Source organism: Cydia pomonella, chromosome 16, assembly GCF_033807575.1.
Source record: "Cydia pomonella isolate Wapato2018A chromosome 16, ilCydPomo1, whole genome shotgun sequence".
NCBI classification, from domain to species: domain Eukaryota; kingdom Metazoa; phylum Arthropoda; class Insecta; order Lepidoptera; family Tortricidae; genus Cydia; species Cydia pomonella.
The window spans coordinates 4,068,291-4,087,364 of record NC_084718.1 but is presented as its reverse complement, the minus strand read 5'-3'; the positions used below and the strand labels follow the sequence as shown (position 1 = coordinate 4,087,364).

Here is a 19,074-nt window from a genome sequence, read left to right as displayed (position 1 = left end):
CTATAAACGCCCCACTGCTGGGCAGTAGTCTCCTCGTAAAAAAGGGTATGGGCCATATTCATCGCAGATTGGGGATTCGCACAACTCTTTTAATAATTTTGAAAGTTTTACATAATAATTTTGAAAGTTCAGATGTAGGAATGTTGCCGATTATTTAGAAACGTTACTTCTTTTTTGAAAAACTTTTAAAGTAGTTCTTCGAGAAAATCTACAATAAATCTTCAAACAGTAGTCCATAGCCTCGCCATCGGTGTTTGAGATTGACAGTGAATGGCAAGGTGCCCTTGACTGCGCCTGCGCGTCGGATGCTTTCTTCGCCGCGCTGTTATTCACGATGGACGCCTCAGGCAAAACAATTAAGTTTGATCTCTGAAGCATAAGTATAGATTCAGTCAAGAGGGGTGGACCAAGTGCGCAGGCTTTAGGCTCAGGGCGTCCCAGCACTTATTGGACACCGCCCAATTAAGAGCTTTTCTTCTCTTCCTGTTACCCTCCGTATCGTTCTATCAATCATGCTTTTTTACTCGCTTCGGTTTTGGGACTTATGGGCAGATTGGGTCAGCTAAATTTAAATGAAATTTATTAAACATTCTGGTCATCCATAAAGAAAGTTTGCCAACCACTGCCTGAGATAAAAATATTATAGGAGTTCTATCTATGTATCGAGATATTGCCTTTTTATATTCTTATAAGAACTAGATTACTTTAAAAAGCGCTAAAAACGGCAAAATAAATGCGCGATAAACAGAAGTCTAGCGTACAAAATCAGCAACAGTAAATGCAGAAATCAAAACGGTCAGGTAATTGGGTCAGGTTATTTTTCGGTTCTCAAAATTTCGTTACGATTGGTTAAGTTTTGGAGGAGGAAATTGTCGGAAACAAAACCTCGATTTCTGAGATTTTTACGCAGAATGTTTCACCTAAGCTGCAGTTGTCCTTATCGCACTAATTTTTGGACCCGCCCCTGACAGTACGACGGAGATAATTACCTAAAACTGAAGGCCTACCGCGAACCACGTTCGACGTGTTGCCTCCCTGTCACACTTACATACGAATTTACAAGTGCGACAGAGAGCCAACACGTCGAACGTGGTTCGCGGAAGGCCCTCTGAACTCAAATCTGAGAAGGGGCTTACCTGGTATTCCCTTTTAAGACTGTATTGGACAAATGGGGCCCCACCGGGAACTTCGACAATCCAAATTCGTGTTTCTCACTATACGCAGCCATAGACAATGTTCTAGTATCGATGTTTGCGTCAGCCTGTTTCTGGTTCGCTATTATCCCCAAACGTCTTTTAAGCAATCAGAATAACATTTGCTTGCACAATGCAATGCGCGGGAGTGGATGACGTCACTTCATGCATTTGTTTAATGATGTACGCTTCGTTTTGCTAAAGGTCGGGAGTCATTTGTTTAGGCGTGAGTTTGACAAATTGTTTAGTATTTAGTAGATAATGGCGTTTGTATGTTGCCTATGTTTGTAAGGTCTTGCAATTTAGAGAGGCAACTGGGAAGAATGATGTTGATGAATGTCTAAAATCACTCACATAGAGGTAAAACTAGTGTGGAATGGTGGCAGTGCCCCCAAGCTCTGGGGGCCCCAAAGCCTGATTGTTAATAAAGTTTAGTTTTATTTTTAAAATATGTACATTGGTAATACTGAAAGATTCTACAATGAGCCACTTAGATATCACATTTATTTTTTGAAGTTTCTCCTTGTCTATTTTTTGAGCTACAATTTAGTTGGATGGGGTGGTAAATATTATTTGAGTGTGTGAATTTTACTTGAATTAATTTCTGCGTTTCCGTCTAAATGAAGAAATTATTCAGCTTGTAAATTCCCCCATTTAAGTTTCAACCTAAGTATATCCTCGTTATTTGTAACCTATTTACTTAATACACATTCCACGTTATAATTAGGAAGCCTACAACATCGTTGACTGACCTAGATATATATATATATTTTTTTACTTAGGTATACGTACAATGTATCAAGCTTTTACACATAATTTACATATTTCTATTATTTCTAAGAACTCATATTAACTTCTGTAGTTATAGGTACAAATAGATATACCAACCATGATATTCCAAGGCAAGTGTCAGAAGTGAACCCGCCTAGATCTCAGTCACGATTTCAGTCACCTTCACTTTTAAACTATTGCCACCCACAATCTAGCGAACTTCAAAATGGGGTATGCGTCTTAAAATGGAGGACATTATCTCTGTGAAGCTTTTGAGCTTAGGTTGTTAAGAGATGGAAACAGTTTCGCTTAGAACTCAGACGGAATTCATGAAATATGATAGAATAAAGTAAAAGTTATTACTGCTCCACTTTGTATTATTTAGTTTAGTGCCAATGTACAATAAATTTTAATATATCAGTCCATTAAAAAAATACTTTGCTTATCCGCGAACAGATAACGTGCTAACCAATCAGTGTTTTTCGCGGATAAGCAAAGTATTTTTTTTGCTTTAATTAATATGGATTTATGCAAAGTAACGCCTGATTCTATTCATATATCAGTACATCACGCTAGCATTTCTATATATATAAGTATAAATCTATAAAAAGTTATAAGTTTTACTATCAATTTATATATAAATATAAATCTGCTAGTAAAATATAACATCAGCTCATTTCGCTGTACCTAGTCTGGTAAATAAGACAAAACTTCGTATAACTTCGTACAGGCAGCGACATGAGTACGCTCGATTAAAAATTATAAGCGATTAAAAGGTTAGATTTTCTATAAAGCAGGTTTTGTTTCTAGTACCGAAAATACATATTTAGCCTTAAAATCATCAGGAACCCTACAGATAGACCTAGACCTTGTTATTAACGAGGAGCGGCATGCAAACTACCTGTCAATAATTTTTTTTTTTAATTTATTTAGAAACCAAACAGTCGCATAAACATATCAACAATGCAATACAACCGATGTACCACACCAAAAGGAAAATACAACAAAAATACCTAGAGCTTCATAAATTATAAATTATGTTAACTGAAATAAATATAGTTATATAGCTAATGCAAATTTTTGAATCCGATAGAAAAAATAACTGATATCTGTACTTATATATTAAAACAACTTTTTTTAACTATATTTTTTAGACTAGCCAACGAATTTTGAAAACAATCTACTTCGAATAGATTTTTATTATAGTAACTAGGAACTCGTCTGAAAAAGGTATGCCTGGAATAGTTCTTGACAGAAAAACTAATATGAAACAGCGACCGAGGGCGTAAGGGGTGATGCGGACAACTGAAAGTAACTAATCTTAGTAGATTAGGACAATTAATAATATTTTTTAGAATTTTAAACAAAAACATAACGTCTAAGTATATCCTACGGTTAAAAAGAGAAGGTACACCAAAATGTTAAATTGATATCATTTTAACATCTCTCGTGGCACAATTACCTATGAAATCAAATTGAGATTAATTCGTAAAGTTCGAATAATCCAGGGCTGTACTGCGCCACAGAACTGGTTTGATTGTGTCGCAACTACAGTCACTACTGCTTTGTCAGTTCGGTACGAGCCTACTCGAGCAAGGATCGTTTTTCTTGCAATTTTGAGTGAGGCGAATGAAATTGATGATTGAATAATAACAATAAATATACTTTAAGTAGGTATGTATGTATAGAGGTATCTATTTTACTAGTGCAGTCTGCAGAAAAAGTATTTAAGCACGCCAGGTCGCCAGGTGTTCAACTTTTTCATCTAAGTTTAAGTACATGCTTAAGGACATGAAGGTCTGTAAAAATATAAATTATTAACTCCATTCTACCCTCCTTCATTCTGGATTTATTTGGTTTCACTCAAATGCTTGGTTTAGCTAAAAAAAAAATTTTACTGCTACGCTAGATGTCGACTACGAAAATAACCAGAAAACTGATGTATGGAGTTAGCACTCTATCCTTACTTATTTATCTATGATAGCACCAACCGAATGCACTCTTAGTCACGACCGTAGAATAAACAGGCAGATAAAACATTACACAGCATTAGCGAGCACCGAAGTATGGTAAACATCCTGCGAGGATGTATACAGGGTGACATGAGTACAATATCGTCAATTTTGAAGTTCAGTCTTATTTGGAAATTCAATATTAGGAATCAGAAGTTTATAAATACACACATTCAGTGACATATAATATGTATCCGATGTACTCGATCTACACTTACTCGAGTTACACTTAAGGATAAAGTGCGCAATGAGCACATAAGGGGGAGTTTCAAAGTTGCACCTATTACAGAGAAAATAACTGAGACTAGACTGAGATGGTTTGGGCATGTGCAGCGTAGACATGATGACCATATTGTTAAAAAGTGCCTTTCCATGACTACAGAAAAGAGAGGGAAGGGCAGGCCACAGACAACGTGGATGACTAACGTCCAGAAGGACATGAAGGAATGTGGCCTGTCTGTCGACGTTGCAAAGCAGCGGAATAGATGGCGCCTCAAAAACAAGAAAGCCGACCCCGCGTAACGGGATAAGGCGAAGACCAAGAAGAAGAAGAAGAAGATGTACTCGATCTACCAGTGCTTTTACTTATAAAGTACATAAAAATAGCTGTTTTATAATAGTACATTACGATACAAGTGCGAAAAATAGGAAATTCGAAACGAGTGGCGATAAATTAAAACACGACCGAAGGGAGTGTTTTAAATCGACACGAGTTGCGAATTACCTATTCGCACATGTATCGTACAACGTTTTACAGTACATATGGCCCTTTAAATGTTCGACACAGTAACGTAATATGCTACTTCTCGCACTAGTGCTATAAAGTAGCCCCATATGTACTGTAAAATATTTTATTTACAAATATACAAATTACCAAAATTTCTATGAGTTTTTAATACTTTTGACTGACGAAAGTGGAATATGGAGTTTGTTATGCCTCCTAGTTTTTATAATAATCAATAAATCTAAAAAGTCAAACGAAGGGGTATAGCTATAGTTAATATACATCAAATTATGTAATAATATTTTCGATAATGTTAATATACAGAAAGAAAAATGGGGACTACTTACGGATGTTTGGAGATCGTCCTCTTTCCTCTTAAGTGTAGACAAATTTTGAATAGAGATAGAATAACATAGCTGTGTAACCTACACGGGTGGAGCTGAAGTTTGGAACCGTAATATTTTTTCTTCCCTCCCGCAGACGCTTCGGCTGTGGAATGAGCTCCCTGCCGAGGTTTTTCCGAGGGGCTATACAGTATGGGGTTCTTTAAAAAAGGAGTGGTACAGGTTTTTAAAGGGTCGGCAACGCGCATGTAATATCTCTGGTGTTGGAGGTGTTCATGGACATTCATACGGTGACTACTAACCATCAGGCTGCCGTATGCTTGTTTGCCACCGACGTAGTATAAAAAAAGGAAGTTTCCATTATCACCCTGTATGTGAGCGTGACTAACCAACTGTGACAAGGAGCATGACATATCGGCGTAATGCAAATGCAAGCGTGGCTTGGTGGCAACACGATGTTGCTTTATAGTCTAAGATATTCACTTAAATTAAATTAAAAATATCTGAGTGGCTGAAAAGTGAGAAAATGCAGGAAAATCATATTTTTCAAGAATGAAACAAGTTAACAAAAAACTTTCTCATTGAGTCGTGCTTAGAGGTATGTTTTGGATATAGACTCAACAGGAAATCAGATTAAATATGTATTCATAGTTAACTGATATAACATAGGCTGTAAGTGAAAGTGATGTGGTGATCTATAAAGGAAATAAATGTCATAGACAAAGGAAAAAATTACCAAGGCCTTCAGTGCCCAGGGCTGGAATCGAACCAGCGTCCTCCGTTTACGCGACAGATGCCTGAACCGCTCGGCCACCTGAGCTCGGTGGTATGGGACGTAAATTCCCAAGTATATGATATCTTCCGAAGACCTGTGGCACCCTATGATTAAGGTAGAACCGCATGGTTCGATCTTCTAACCGAATCATCTCAGGTGATTCCGGGCTAGCGAGGTGTGGATAGATTTAACAAAACCCCTAACATACGAAAGTAAATCTGGTGGTAAAAACAATATTTTAGTATGTATTTTAAATATAATGGGATATTTTCTATAAATGGTGTAACGTTTTGTGTAGGTATAAATAAAACATCTACCTATTCTTCAAATAAAATGATTAAACGCGAAAACTTTACTCCTATGTAACAAGGCAAAGAATATCTTTTACGTTGACCGTACAACGCATTAATACATAATTATATTCACTACATAACATTATTATATACTAGTGCGTATGTCAAGCTATTTACTATTCAACTACACACTACACTACACACACACTACACTACACTAGGAAAACTTCTCAGTAATATTCCGTTAAAAGCAACATTAATCAACATTACAAGCATTGATACGCAAAGGCCACAGTTACAAGGAAGCTCTATTTATGGACCATAGGTTATCCAAGACCATCATTTACTTTCACTGGTTTGTTTCCTGGAAATTCGTAATTATAACTAGAGTTAATAACTTGCCTGATTCGTACGCATTAGGGTAATGAGTGTGTAAAAGCAGTAGTAATACATGATGATTTCCTTTTTGTTATGGCGAAGCTGAAAGCAAAATTAGAGATAGGCTTAGAATATTATAGTGTCTGCTGGGTTGGGAGTTCTTCACGGCACGGTAGTGTTCCCGCCACGACGGGCCGAGCCAAGCACTAGGGCACTGCTTACCCGGACCCGGGTATGTCCTTAAACTACGTCCAAAAGAGAGGTATGGGCATTGTGAATGTCATCTCGCTTTGTGTGGTAGGGCACAGCACAGCGGATGTCATTCCAGATCTAGAGCAGAGCCCAACTAGGGAAGTACCTCCACCTTACAGAAAACCGCAGCCAAATATCACTAGACCCTACTCATTGTATTGTGTTCCTGCCGGTGAGTAAGGTTGCCAGAGTTCAACGAGGGTGCGGGGTGTTAGGGTCGGCAACGCGCATGTGGCCCCTCTGGAGTTGCAGGCGTACATAGGCTACGGTAACCAATTAACATCAGGCGGCCCGTATGCTTGCCACCGACGTAGTATTAAAAAACCTACTTTTTCTCGAAGCGCTTCGTCGTTTTTTTTAATACTCCACGCCGTTTCGCTGAAAAAATAGTTCTTGTAGTAATGAAATGGTTTAGCAACATATTTTGACTAAGGTGTAGAGTTTGTGAAGTTAGGGCTTGTAGATCTGAATATTTTTTGACAGTGCGTTCCATATGGAATCAGCTTGGCAACATTATACATACAAATGTTTTTGGTGGGACGTATGTAGTGTAGTTGTCACGGACTGGAAAATGTAATTAATGTAACGTTTAATAGTAGGTTTATAATACGACTTCTAATTAGTTGTCATAAGCCTGGCTGGCTGGGATATGCCCAACGAAAACTCGAGCTGGAAACCTCTTGAAAAGAGTCAAAGAATAGGCACATTCCCATTTTACTTCGGCAAAATTTCACGTTACATCCCTCTTAACACTTCGTATCTTGTCAAATTATTGTTCCATTTTTAAAAATAAAATTGTTTAATTTTCATCTTTTGACTATTCTTTAAAAATCGTTTCTGTTGTTCCAGGGCCGGCACCATGCTGCAGCAGATCCTGCGGGACATGTGGGTGGACCCGGAGATTCTGGCCGAGCTGGATGAGACCCAGAAACAGACGCTGTTCTGCAAGATGCGGGAGGAACAGGTATGTACAGATGGTACAGTCGGTATGAAAAGTAATGGATCAGATAACGCATCAAAAGTATCCAAATTCTCTAAAAGCTCTACAGAAAAAAATACTTATCTCTACTTGGAAGATAATTCTAGGGTGGCAGATATTTATGGTGTGTTATTTGGCTTGTACCATAGTAACCGGAACTTTATTTTCAACTCGTACGCTTACTCTGGTTATAATCTTCTTCAACCTAGCGTTTTCCCGGCCTAGCGCCAGGGCGCTGGCTGGTTATAATATTAGCTAAAAATCGTTGAGCATTAGACTTTTTGTTTGCCGCGATATCTATTGTCGAGTAGCAGTACTGAGAGTTCCGCTACTCGATGCTAGATGTCGACTACGCAAATAATAAGCGTTTTGGTACCCAAAACTGATGTATGGAGTGACCACTCTATGTACTTCTTATTTCTCTATGCTTCTACAATACGAGAAGTTTATTCAGTCTACGTCTTTTGGCGTACTATACTGACTCGTACGTGGCAGGCCCAGACGGAGATGGCGGTATACAGACCCTCAATAAGTAACTGGGCAGAAATAACACAACATCGGGAGCCGTGGAGACCACGGGGAGAGGTCTTCGCCCAGCAGTGAGACACTATCGGGCTAACTTAAAAAAATACTCGTAAACGCATCACTAATCATGATGACTCTTCCTCCTATAAGAAATGTAACGTTTAAATTACTTAATTTGAAGTTGAGAGATAAAATACCGATTAATTAGGTACAATACAAATGTAAACACACACTAGGGTTGAGATACGTGCTAAGCTTGACTTAGAAATGACAAAATGCGGAAAATCATTTGAGACTATTAAGGGCATATCAAAGAAATGGTAATGCAAAAGTAAACATTACAATAAACCTCACCCTCTCTTTTTCTCTACTCAGTCAATGCTTTTTTCTGATTGCTACTTACTCAAACTAGCAAACAAAATCTTGCAAAAGACTTACACACTAACCATTGCAAGTCGGCTCGTTTCAAAAACAAACAGAGATGGTCTGGCCTTCAGAACATTTCAATTAACCAAGTCTTGAATTGAAAAAGCCAAACGGATGTTGTGACAATTAGCGGACATCGACAATCTATGGGTTAACCGAAATAGATTTTCTTACATAATTTGATTCCGTTTTTTGTACCAAATTGTACTTTCGACACAGCAAGGTCAGTTCATTTTAAACCACTACCTAATGACTGGTAATTGAATGGCAAGGACGATAAAATCGATTCGCTATGTTCGTATTTGAAGCTTGTAAAATAGATCCATGATATCTATTGATACAATCTAAGGTCGAACGAACGAACCTACTAAACCTTTGTGAGGTTTATTAAATAAGGTTTAATTAATAATATAAGTATCAGAAGATATAAATAAAGTACTAAAGATTAAATGGTATCTATTAGCAAAGCGCTTAGCCTATTATTTAAAATGACAATTGAAATAGTTTCTAAAGAATTCAATGCTGTATCTTACATTCTTTCTTTTGCTGTCTTGACTTGAATGATGTTAGAAGGTTAATGTTGCTTTACACTGCTATGTCAATTTGGTGTTAGTAATATTCTAATCTCAGATTCAATAGTAAATGGCAAGCGATGATGAGGTCGTGATAGGGTTAAAAGTTTGTGGTCTCATAATGCGGTCTTGTATTTCACCACAACACTCTTTATTGAACATTTTCTCATAATTAATTATAAATATCAGTTAGTTTATGCTCTGTCGGTTGTACATGTAATGGGTACAAAAGGATCTACTTTTAAATGGTAATACTTACCATCATTATAGTCTTGTTAATATCGGTGAATCATGTTAATTTTCGGGAAACTTCGGTATAACCACAAAAAATAAGGAATCTTTTATTTCTTTAATTATTCTTATCTTTAACCTGCTTCGGCAATTCTTTTAGGCCTAGTACGATACGATCAGTTAAGAGTTATGGATAAGCAAAGTACTCGTAAAATAATATAAATATGAAGTCAGGGAAACTGAGAGAAACATTAACCATTTGATATGAGGTTCGAAGGCAATTTTTTTGGCGTTTCAAATTCAAACCAAAAACATACTTAAATAATAGCAAACTTAGAATGAAAATGTAATCTAAAATTAAAACTACCTACAAAATTAAAACTAATACCTAAATAAAGGACATGAGTGACCTAGCCCAATATGTTTATATTTAGCTAGATCACCCAGGTCCGATTCCTGGGGCTGGTTCCCGTAAGGTTGGCTGCGTTCCCCCTTTGCATCGCTAACATTTGCTTATGTTCTATAGTTTTAACGACAAACTGGCTATCCATTGCAGCACTCATTATTAAAATAATTGTATTAATTATAAATCCATCGGCAGATTGCTTTCAAATTCGACAGCGGGTCGTGACAACTCTGACCTCGAGCTAATGGTACCAAAGAACTTACAATAGACAATTGTTGTAACAGGTCATCTGAAGAGTATTATAAAGTTAAAATATTGCATTTAGATGTCTTCTTTTTACAACAAAGTAACTTACATATGTAGGAGAAATATATTTTCTTAAAGGCCTGTTACTTGCAGTTTCCTGGCCTATAACTTGGTAGTAACTAAAAGTTCACGCAAATTTTGCAATGATGAGGTGTTACATACACATTGCCGACCCTAACACTCTGCACCCTCGTTGAGCTCGTTGTATTTATTTTGTATCAATTAGTTAAAACTAATAACTAGGTAGCCATCTTTCCCCCCCTTTTTTCCCACCCGTCCCCCTTTCTTCATAAACTAAAACCAGTCAATTCGTATTCTGGAGAGAACGAGGAATAGAAACATACCAGTTTTAGTTATTTAGAAGAGATGTCGACAACTTTTCTCAAAATAGGCTTGTTTCCTCTATCTATTCGATCGGAAGACTAGTTCAGGCGCATATGGTGATCTAGATTTCTCGTTTTAAAAACAAAAAGTTACTTTAATTTCCTATGAAAGGTTTCTCAAATTTCCCAGAACTTTTCCAATTATTTTGAAGCTAGGGAAACTTGCACCTTGCACATCCATTAGTCCTTCCAACCGGACCAGGTAGGTACAAATTTTGTCACAAAAAGAAATATAACGGATAAATTAAAATAGACACTTTTGAGACGGTATAATAAGTAGTTTAATCCAACTTCCAGGTGCGGCGGTGGCAGATCTGGGACCAAAAGCTCTGCAAAGAAGAAACGACGGACAGGCCTAAGAAGAATGGAAAGAAGCAGGTCAAGTTCTTGCACGGAGAAGATGGAGAACCGTGGGTAAGAAACTAATATTAACTGAGCATCTTGGCTTAGGCTGATCTGAGCCTGGGAAAAAAAGAAGAGATGATTCACAGGCCCAGACGATAGTGATGGAAAGGTAGGATCTGGAAATAGTATCTGAGTGAAAGCGAAATGATAGACACTTGGGAAGAAGTAGGTTTACTCTTGCATGGGGAAGATGTTTCCCATCTTCATGGGTAAGCACCGCTAGACAGACATACCTACTCTATTCCATGGCTATTGGTTACCATGAATCGGAGTAAAAGCACAAAATAAACAATAGTACTACTTTACAGAAAGGAAACTTCCTACAAAACCGAAGTTTGACAGCGATTCAGAGACGAATCATAGCCCCTTTCTAATGTATGGAACTATTCCTTTCAGCTATTTAGGGTTGTAAAATTCATGTCATTATCTTATCTGTGGTTTTGCACGCAAATGAACGTCAAGTTTTGCTAACCCTAATAATTGCTCGTAGCAACGCCGAGCCGAACGGAGCCGAGAACGCCCGAACGCTCTAGTTTCCCCCAACTGATAAAAATTCAATCAGCTTTACTATGCTTTTGCCAATTTTCGCCTAAGTGTCATAATAATAAATTATGTGATTAGTGATCACCCAAACTTCAATCCATAAACGTATACTCTTCACTTTTTCTACAATAGTTCCAATGTCTGCTGCGACCGGTTCATGGGTGTCTATTGTTGTACCTGTGAACGGGTTCCAGCAGGCGTCTACATGACATTAAGTCTCCCCAAAGAGCCTCTACGTTTTAGATCTATCCAGGATTTATAGGCCCGTGAAATCCAAAGGAGATACAAATAACATTTCTCTCACTACATCCAAGTAAGTAGGTCGCCTTGCAGACCTCAGTACCCCTAGTGTAAATAAATTCGATTTCGAAACGTGACGTACGCGTTTGCGTTAAGTCTCATTTTGTATGGGTTTTTGAACAGCGCGCCAAGCGGGACGTTTTGGAAAGTCAAAAATCTCATACAAAATGACACTTAACGCAAACGCGTACGTCACGTTTCGCTGTCGAAAATATTTACACTAGGGGTACAGTTCACGACTCAGATTCAAGTGACTAATCGTTTTGTGGTTAGAAGTGGAGCAACATGACCGCGTGTTGCCATCGACTCAACGAGTCTAATATTTAGGAAAAACAATGTATTTGAGAACTTGAGATCCTGGACAACTGGAGAGTAAATTTCTATCTCTATAACGAAATTCAAGGGAAAGAGACCGAGGACTTTATTAGATTGTAGTATGTACAAAAGGCAACTTGTAATAAAAACTACTGAACTCGATCATTCTAACTTACATTCTAAATACTTACTGTTTAAACGGGGTATTTTTTATGGGTATTTATCATATATTTGTGAGTTATCTTGTTATCTAAAACGGAAAGCGCAATAATCATCCATCCGCTCTAGTCTACTCTCTCGCTGCTCTGTAAATTATTGGAATAGCAACAGAACAACAGATTTGTGTTTTGAACCAATTGGTCTCGGGGTGAATTCCTTGGGAAGCTGAGGTTTGAGACTGCTGGAACGAATAGGTGATATTTGCTCGATGCGTAACAAATATGGTCAACGTTTAGATTTTGACATTAGGTATCCATGACCATGCTAAACTATAGAAGAAACCCGTTAAAACATTTTCTTGATTGTAGTATCTGGCTTGCATTTTAAATGCTTATACAATTTATATTATCTACTAGTAGGCTTGAACAATAGAACAATGATATCTACTTATATCATATCAAAGTTCCCACAGGGAAAGTGTACGTTATGAAAATATAATGTCATAAAAGATGAGATAACCATTTTGCGATCTGGATCTTGATAAGTTTGTAGTATGTATTTCTCTTCGAGGAACATTATACTGATCACGATAGATAATGACCCCCGCAGTATAGACTGGTGTATGCGGGGTGGTCAACTAATGCTACGAGTACTTTCATTGAAAATAAATTCGATTGGGAGGTAAGTAGATTTTTACAATGCAGATTAAAGAAAATTCACATTTAGGGCCTGTTTACACTGATTAATGTTTAGGATGAGTTCATGCATTTGCTACTCAACGCAAGTATCAAATGTATAAACTCACACTGAACGCTATTCAATCTGAAAACAGAACCCCTAGTGTAAATTTATTCGATAGCGTGACGTGACGTACGTGTTTGCGTTAAATCTAATTTTGTATGGGATGTAGAAACAGCGCGCCAAGCGGGACGTTTTGGAAACTCAAAATCCCATACAAAATGAGACTTAACGCAAACGCGTATGTCACGTCTCGCTATAGAATAAATGTACACTAAGGGTACTGTTCCTTAAGACGTAGGAAACTTAACCAATACATGACAATATGGTAAATGTCTAGTTGGTATTTCAAACGCTTTGAATTTACATTTGACCTAAATAAGAGAACAAAATGGAATTCCAAACATCTTGCAATGCCAGGCATTTCATGATTATCATCAAAGCCATTAGCACTTATTTCAATAGGTTTAAGGTCGCGTCTTCCATCGGAACACAAGCGGCCTGTAGTAACATCTGGTCCTTTTGTTAGCTCAATGTCGTATAGGTTTACTCAATGCTTGAACATTTATTTTGTTGTGGACTTAAATCCTATTGATGTCTTACTAGTGGGAAGACGGAATAAGTACCTACGCAGAGAGGAAGTGCTGACAATTCAGACTATTAATTAATGTCTTCCTAAATACTTACCTTAACTTGATGATTCTAAATAGAAAAGGTAGGTACTGATTTAGTGATTGTGACTGCTTCAACAGTGTAGTATTAATATGGTGTGTGATCAATGAACTTATTTTTACAGCGGAATTCTATATTAAAATCACCAGCGAATTAATTATTTTCTATTCCGATCTAAGCTAAATGATAGATTTTATCAGTACCTCAGTATAAATGAGAATTTCTAATTACAATTAGAACACCGAGCAAAATCAGGAGTCACCAATAGATTCGCTTGGTGTCTCGTTCTTACTCGTTACTGATGATGATGAAATTACGAAGAGTAAAAATGAAAAGCACATCATGCTTGAAAAAGGCCATTCAGTAGTAACAAACTGTTCCCAAATATAGCAATGACATCATCAAAACAGTCCACAAACTAAAGTGAACAAAATAGCGCCCAATCATTTCAAATTGCACTGCGTGGTGACTCGACAGTCAACTCTTGCGTATGCGCTGACGGAAATGCTGATTGTGTTATCCGCACTGGACTCAGTGGTATTTTTAAGTTATTTGACTAATGATGGGGAATGCGCATATTCCTAACCGATATTGTATATGGGGTAAAACCTTGTAGATTTTTCCTGGTGGCTATTTTTCAATGTATATCGTTCATCTTGTGTGAGACAGGGAAATAAAGGAAATTAAAAATGGAATACCGTCACCGCTTTGATCAAGTTTCGAACACAGCCCTTCGAAACACCGATACGGCCCCTCTAAGCAACTGAAATACCAATCCTAGTAATATTATTTGTGAAGGAACAGAGAATTCGCAAACTTATTTAAATTATGCTACGATACGCAATATAACGGTGTACGCTTCAAGTACCTACTAGAGTATTGACGTGTTAACTGAGAACCATAGATATGTAACGCACCAAAACATACGTATCTCAGCAGTCGTCATTACGTATTATTATAATAACTATAACTCTCATCTATAATAATATAATAATCATAAGTGAAGTCAACACCAAGTATAGTAGTAGTAGTAGTAGTAGTGGCGCTGAATATTTTCTAAACACAATTCTTCGGCAGGTCTGGGTGATGGGTGAGCACGCCAACGACAAGTCCATAGAAAGCATCCTGGAAGAGGAGACCCGCGCGCGCGCACTCGCACAAGCACGGGAGGAGGCGCACCAGCTACGCAAGTCCGTTGAGAAGGAGCTCACACAACTCATCGACTACCGGCCTCTGGATAGTCTGGAGCAGGTAAACAGGGCTTTATTACTATTGCCGTAGAGAGCATTATGGAAGAGTCGCGCGCGCGCACTCGCGCAGACGCGGCTGGAGGCACACCAGCTACGGAAGTCCGTTGAGAAGGAGCTCACACAACTCATCGACTACTGGCCTGTGGATAGTCTGGAGCAGGTAAAGAAGGCTTTATTACTATTGCCATAAAAAGCATTATGAAAGACTCCGCAGGCGCGGCAGTAAGCTCACCAGCTACGCAAGTCCGTTGAGAAGGAGCTCAGAGATTTTATCGATTACCAACCGCTGGATAGTCTGGAGCAGGTAAGTTGCTGTTTCTATTAATATCGTCAATTATCGTCTTCATTATGTTATCAAAACGGGACCAATGATAATAATACTCCACGTTATAAATGCATTATATATGTGGAAGCTTCTAATTTGCATCTAGTAAATAAGTCTATTAACCTATATATTCAACCCAACAACATGACGAAGAACTGGCCTGCCTACTTTTCTAACAGACTACAAGGGAGTGGTTGTGTTGTGCCATGTCATATTAAAAAGCAACATGTCATGATCTCAGGGCAACAATTGTGATCTCAAACACCCTTTTGCTTTAAGATTCCGAGCTCGACCCTTCATAGTTATTAGAAAGTTTTCTTTGTTATTGACCTAGTAAATAACGGTTCTTCATTACAATTTCAGAAATTCGACCTATCCCCAAAAAATGTCGACTCTATAGAAGACGCTTTGGAAATCTACTGCACAGTGGACGATTTGCGGCAGCGCATCGCGGCGCTGGAACCTGAAGTGAAAGAGAAGTCCGGAGGAAAAGAAAAGGACTACAGCGACGACATGAAGCTGGACCTTAATAAGAACACTCTGCATTTCAACTTTATCGAGGGGAAGAGAGATGGATTACAGGTTAGTGAATTATATTTTAATTCTTTTTTGCAAAGAAGAAAGAATAGATAACGACCTCCAGCAACCTTTGGACGGAACCTGCAAAACTTGATTCGGCGCGGTTTCACAAAAGACAATATTTCCACGTGGAAAAAAATACGGAGCCTTAACACCGTTTTGTGTTAGGAACGAACTTCTCCATAGGTAGTCGAAATGAAAACTTCTGTTCCTTTATTTGGAGTATTTTTTTTTAAGAAACTCCCAAGAAGTTTTACAAGTTTTTGCAAAGTCTTGCACATCAATAGCTGGCCTTACCTTGATTGTGTCTACAATCGGATATTGTCTACTCTACTATTTGCCGCCCAGTTTCTATTTTTCTTTGGATATATTGACCATTTCTCTTGAAAAAGTAATTTGGCGCACATATAACCTGCTGTTTTCAGGATCTGTCTCCAAACAGCGCCACTGACGGTGTCAGTTCACGCGTACTCGCATGGGAGCGGCGCGTGGCGGGTGCAAGAGCTGGTGAACTACTGCGAGGGATTAAGGCCAGAAGAGCACGCTCTATGCGAGACGCCACGCTTAATGCGCAGGATGACGCAGCCTGGCGGGAACAAGGTATATTGTCTCAATGACCTATTTTTAAATAGTTCCACTGCCTGTCTTAGTCATTACTTGCATGAGAGCACGTTGTGGTTGCAAGAGCAGGTGAACTGCTTCGAGGGATTAAGGCCAGGAGAGCGCGCTCTATGCGAGATGCCTTGTATGTAGGATGATGCCGTGGGGTGGGAGCAAAGTAAGTTGTCTCCAAACAGTGCAACTGGCAGTGTTAGTTTTTACGTGGAAACGAGGCGTGGTGGATACGAGAACTGGTGAATTACTGCATGGCATCAAGGCCATGAGTTTACGGCTCCATGCAAGATGATACTAGGCCCATGTACCTACCTTACTAAGCATGCATTACGGTAATTGTATTTTTATTTCTTCCATTAAATTCTTCGTTAACTTTGGACATGTTGACTTTGTGCATTGTCAATAAAGGCGTGACGAAGCCTGTGGCGGATTATCACTTATGTAAATTGGACGAAGTTTGTTGCGGATTCTGTTTTGTATCTATGTTTTTGATGAAGCCTGCGTTGTGGATTTGGATGATGGTTTCGTAATAATTAATAAAATATTTGACATTGATAGTTAAAAGATAAAGGCGTTTTAAGATCAAGACTCTTTTAAATCCGAGTTTACTATTGCAGAGCGTAAAGCCAAGGAAGCGGAAGCCGCGATGAGGGAGATAGCGCGCGCGGCGCGCGAGGCGCACCGCCGCTCCGCCGAGCCCGCGCCCGCGCCGCCGCCCTGCCCCAGCCAAGGTAACCAGTTTTATATCATTATTTAGGTTTTGAAGAAACTGAATGCACTAAACAGCCAAATGTGACTTTGGACGCTTGGGAGTTTATCTATGAATCTTAATTCGTTATGTAATTTTACTCATTTTTATGCCCTACCTACGGAAGTAGGTCAGATGATGAAGAATTGGTTTCTTTATTCATAAATATGAACAAGGAAACCAAATTAAATGACGGAAAATTGCTTTTTCAAAACTTCACAATAAGTGTCGACAATAAGTTTCTCGAAGATGGCAAAAGGGCTTTATATCATTCATTTTGTGTTTCTAACAAAAGCCTGGTCCTGCGATTAAACTCTATTCGTAAAAATATCATGTCTACTTTCTATGTATTATATTTCTTCTCAAATTGCAACTGATTATTTCCAGCTGGAAAGCCTCCAAATCGGGAAGCGGTAGTAGAGTGGTTCCGCAGCCAAGAGCTGCCTCGAGGCGTGGGGCTCGACGAGAACAACAAACCCGTTAACTGGTTCCATGGTACGAATTGTTCCATTCTTTTATTTTCAAATATGTAAATATGTTCATAAAAGTAAGAGAGAAGATTTGGTTCTATATCCCCTCTAGTGGCTCAATTGCAAGGATTAAAGATGGAAAGCCTACCACTCCCGCAGCGTCTTGTAAAATCGATGAGAATGAGTCTAATTTTCCAGGGCTCAAAAATACGTCCGTGACCGTCTCCAGAAAACGATTAATGGATCTGAAGAATACGCAACATTATTTTTTACATTAGGGAATATCGATATGTACCTCCTAATTAGTTAATTAAGTTTCAGTTCTCCACTACCTAAAGGTTGTGTGGAAGAGATCGCTCTGTAGCGATAAGGCCGCCTGTTGTTTACCTCTATCTTCATGTTTTTTATGTGTTTCCATGTACATTATTTTCAGAGGTTGTGCAATAAAGAGGATTTGTATTGTATTGTATTGTATGTCCCACCTCATCAAGGAATTTCGTTGATGATGACGACGATTGCTCCAGGTCTCATCACCCGAACGGAAGCGGAGCAGCTGCTGTCCCGCTGCCTGCCGGGCGCCTTCCTGGTGCGCGTGTCGGAGCGCGTGTGGGGCTACGCGCTCTCCTACCGCGCGCCGCTCGCGCGCTGCAAGCACTACCTCGTGGAGCGCGCGCCCCAAGGGTACCGGCTGCTGGGCGGCAGCCAGGCCACGCACGATACACTAGGTACGTCTATTATGTTGGCTTAAAGTTACCTTAGAGAGAAAGAGAAGGAATGAGTGGGCTGGGAGGAAATGAGATAAAGACATTGACTGTACTTCTTGGTGCACGTGCCCCAGCGGCTGCCGGCTGCTAGGGGATAGCGAGGCCACGCACAATACCTTAGTTCTGTTTCGGCTTATGGATTAGTGAGAGAAATGAGAGAGTTATGAACCCGTCGTATGTCTAAGCACTGATCAGTGCGCATGAATTTAAATCCATTGTTTATTATAATAGGTTTAAATTCATACGCACTGATCAGTGCTTACGAGTAGATATACGAATGGTTAAAAGGGTATTTAGATGAAAAAGATATGTATTGATTGCACTTACCTTAGTCATCATGTGACAAGCATGTTGACTAAGTGGTGTGAAGGGGTGGTGAAATCGTGGTGAGAAGCAGGGGTCACCAATTAGTTATATCAGGAGTATCAGGACTCTGGCTTAAAAAAAATACCATTGTGGTCCGTTTCTACTTGAGTTCACGAAATAGGTCGGTGGTCGGGATCCGGACCGCTATCCGCGATTTAGTGACCCTTGGGTAGTGGTTCAAGGCGTTTTATCTCACCGATAAACTTTTAAGAACTTATATATGTATTGTTATTTAAGTTATCGCTATTTCCTTGA

At 38.9% G+C, this 19,074-nt stretch overlaps 1 protein-coding gene and 1 non-coding gene across 3 annotated transcripts in view; one reads left to right on the top strand and one right to left on the bottom strand.

Annotated features, from left to right (window-relative positions):
• The window catches only part of LOC133526510 (SH2 domain-containing protein 4B-like), a 59,209-nt gene that overhangs the window by 37,513 nt on the left and 2,622 nt on the right, over positions 1–19,074 (top strand). Inside the window, exons 1-9 of one of the 2 annotated variants that reach the window (XM_061863182.1) lie at positions 5,488–5,642; positions 7,592–7,706; positions 10,868–10,984; positions 14,780–14,953; positions 15,641–15,859; positions 16,282–16,456; positions 17,089–17,202; positions 17,607–17,714; positions 18,214–18,414. In XM_061863182.1, the coding sequence (XP_061719166.1) occupies positions 7,602–7,706; positions 10,868–10,984; positions 14,780–14,953; positions 15,641–15,859; positions 16,282–16,456; positions 17,089–17,202; positions 17,607–17,714; positions 18,214–18,414 (1,213 nt within the window). In that variant the 5' untranslated portion in view covers positions 5,488–5,642; positions 7,592–7,601. Of the gene's footprint in view, positions 1–5,487; positions 5,643–7,591; positions 7,707–10,867; positions 10,985–14,779; positions 14,954–15,640; positions 15,860–16,281; positions 16,457–17,088; positions 17,203–17,606; positions 17,715–18,213; positions 18,415–19,074 lie in introns of those variants that run through there. The other variant, XM_061863181.1, reaches the window with a different exon arrangement.
• Trnat-cgu (transfer RNA threonine (anticodon CGU)) lies at positions 5,793–5,864 on the bottom strand. The gene has a single exon. It is a non-coding gene; the product is annotated as a tRNA-Thr (tRNA).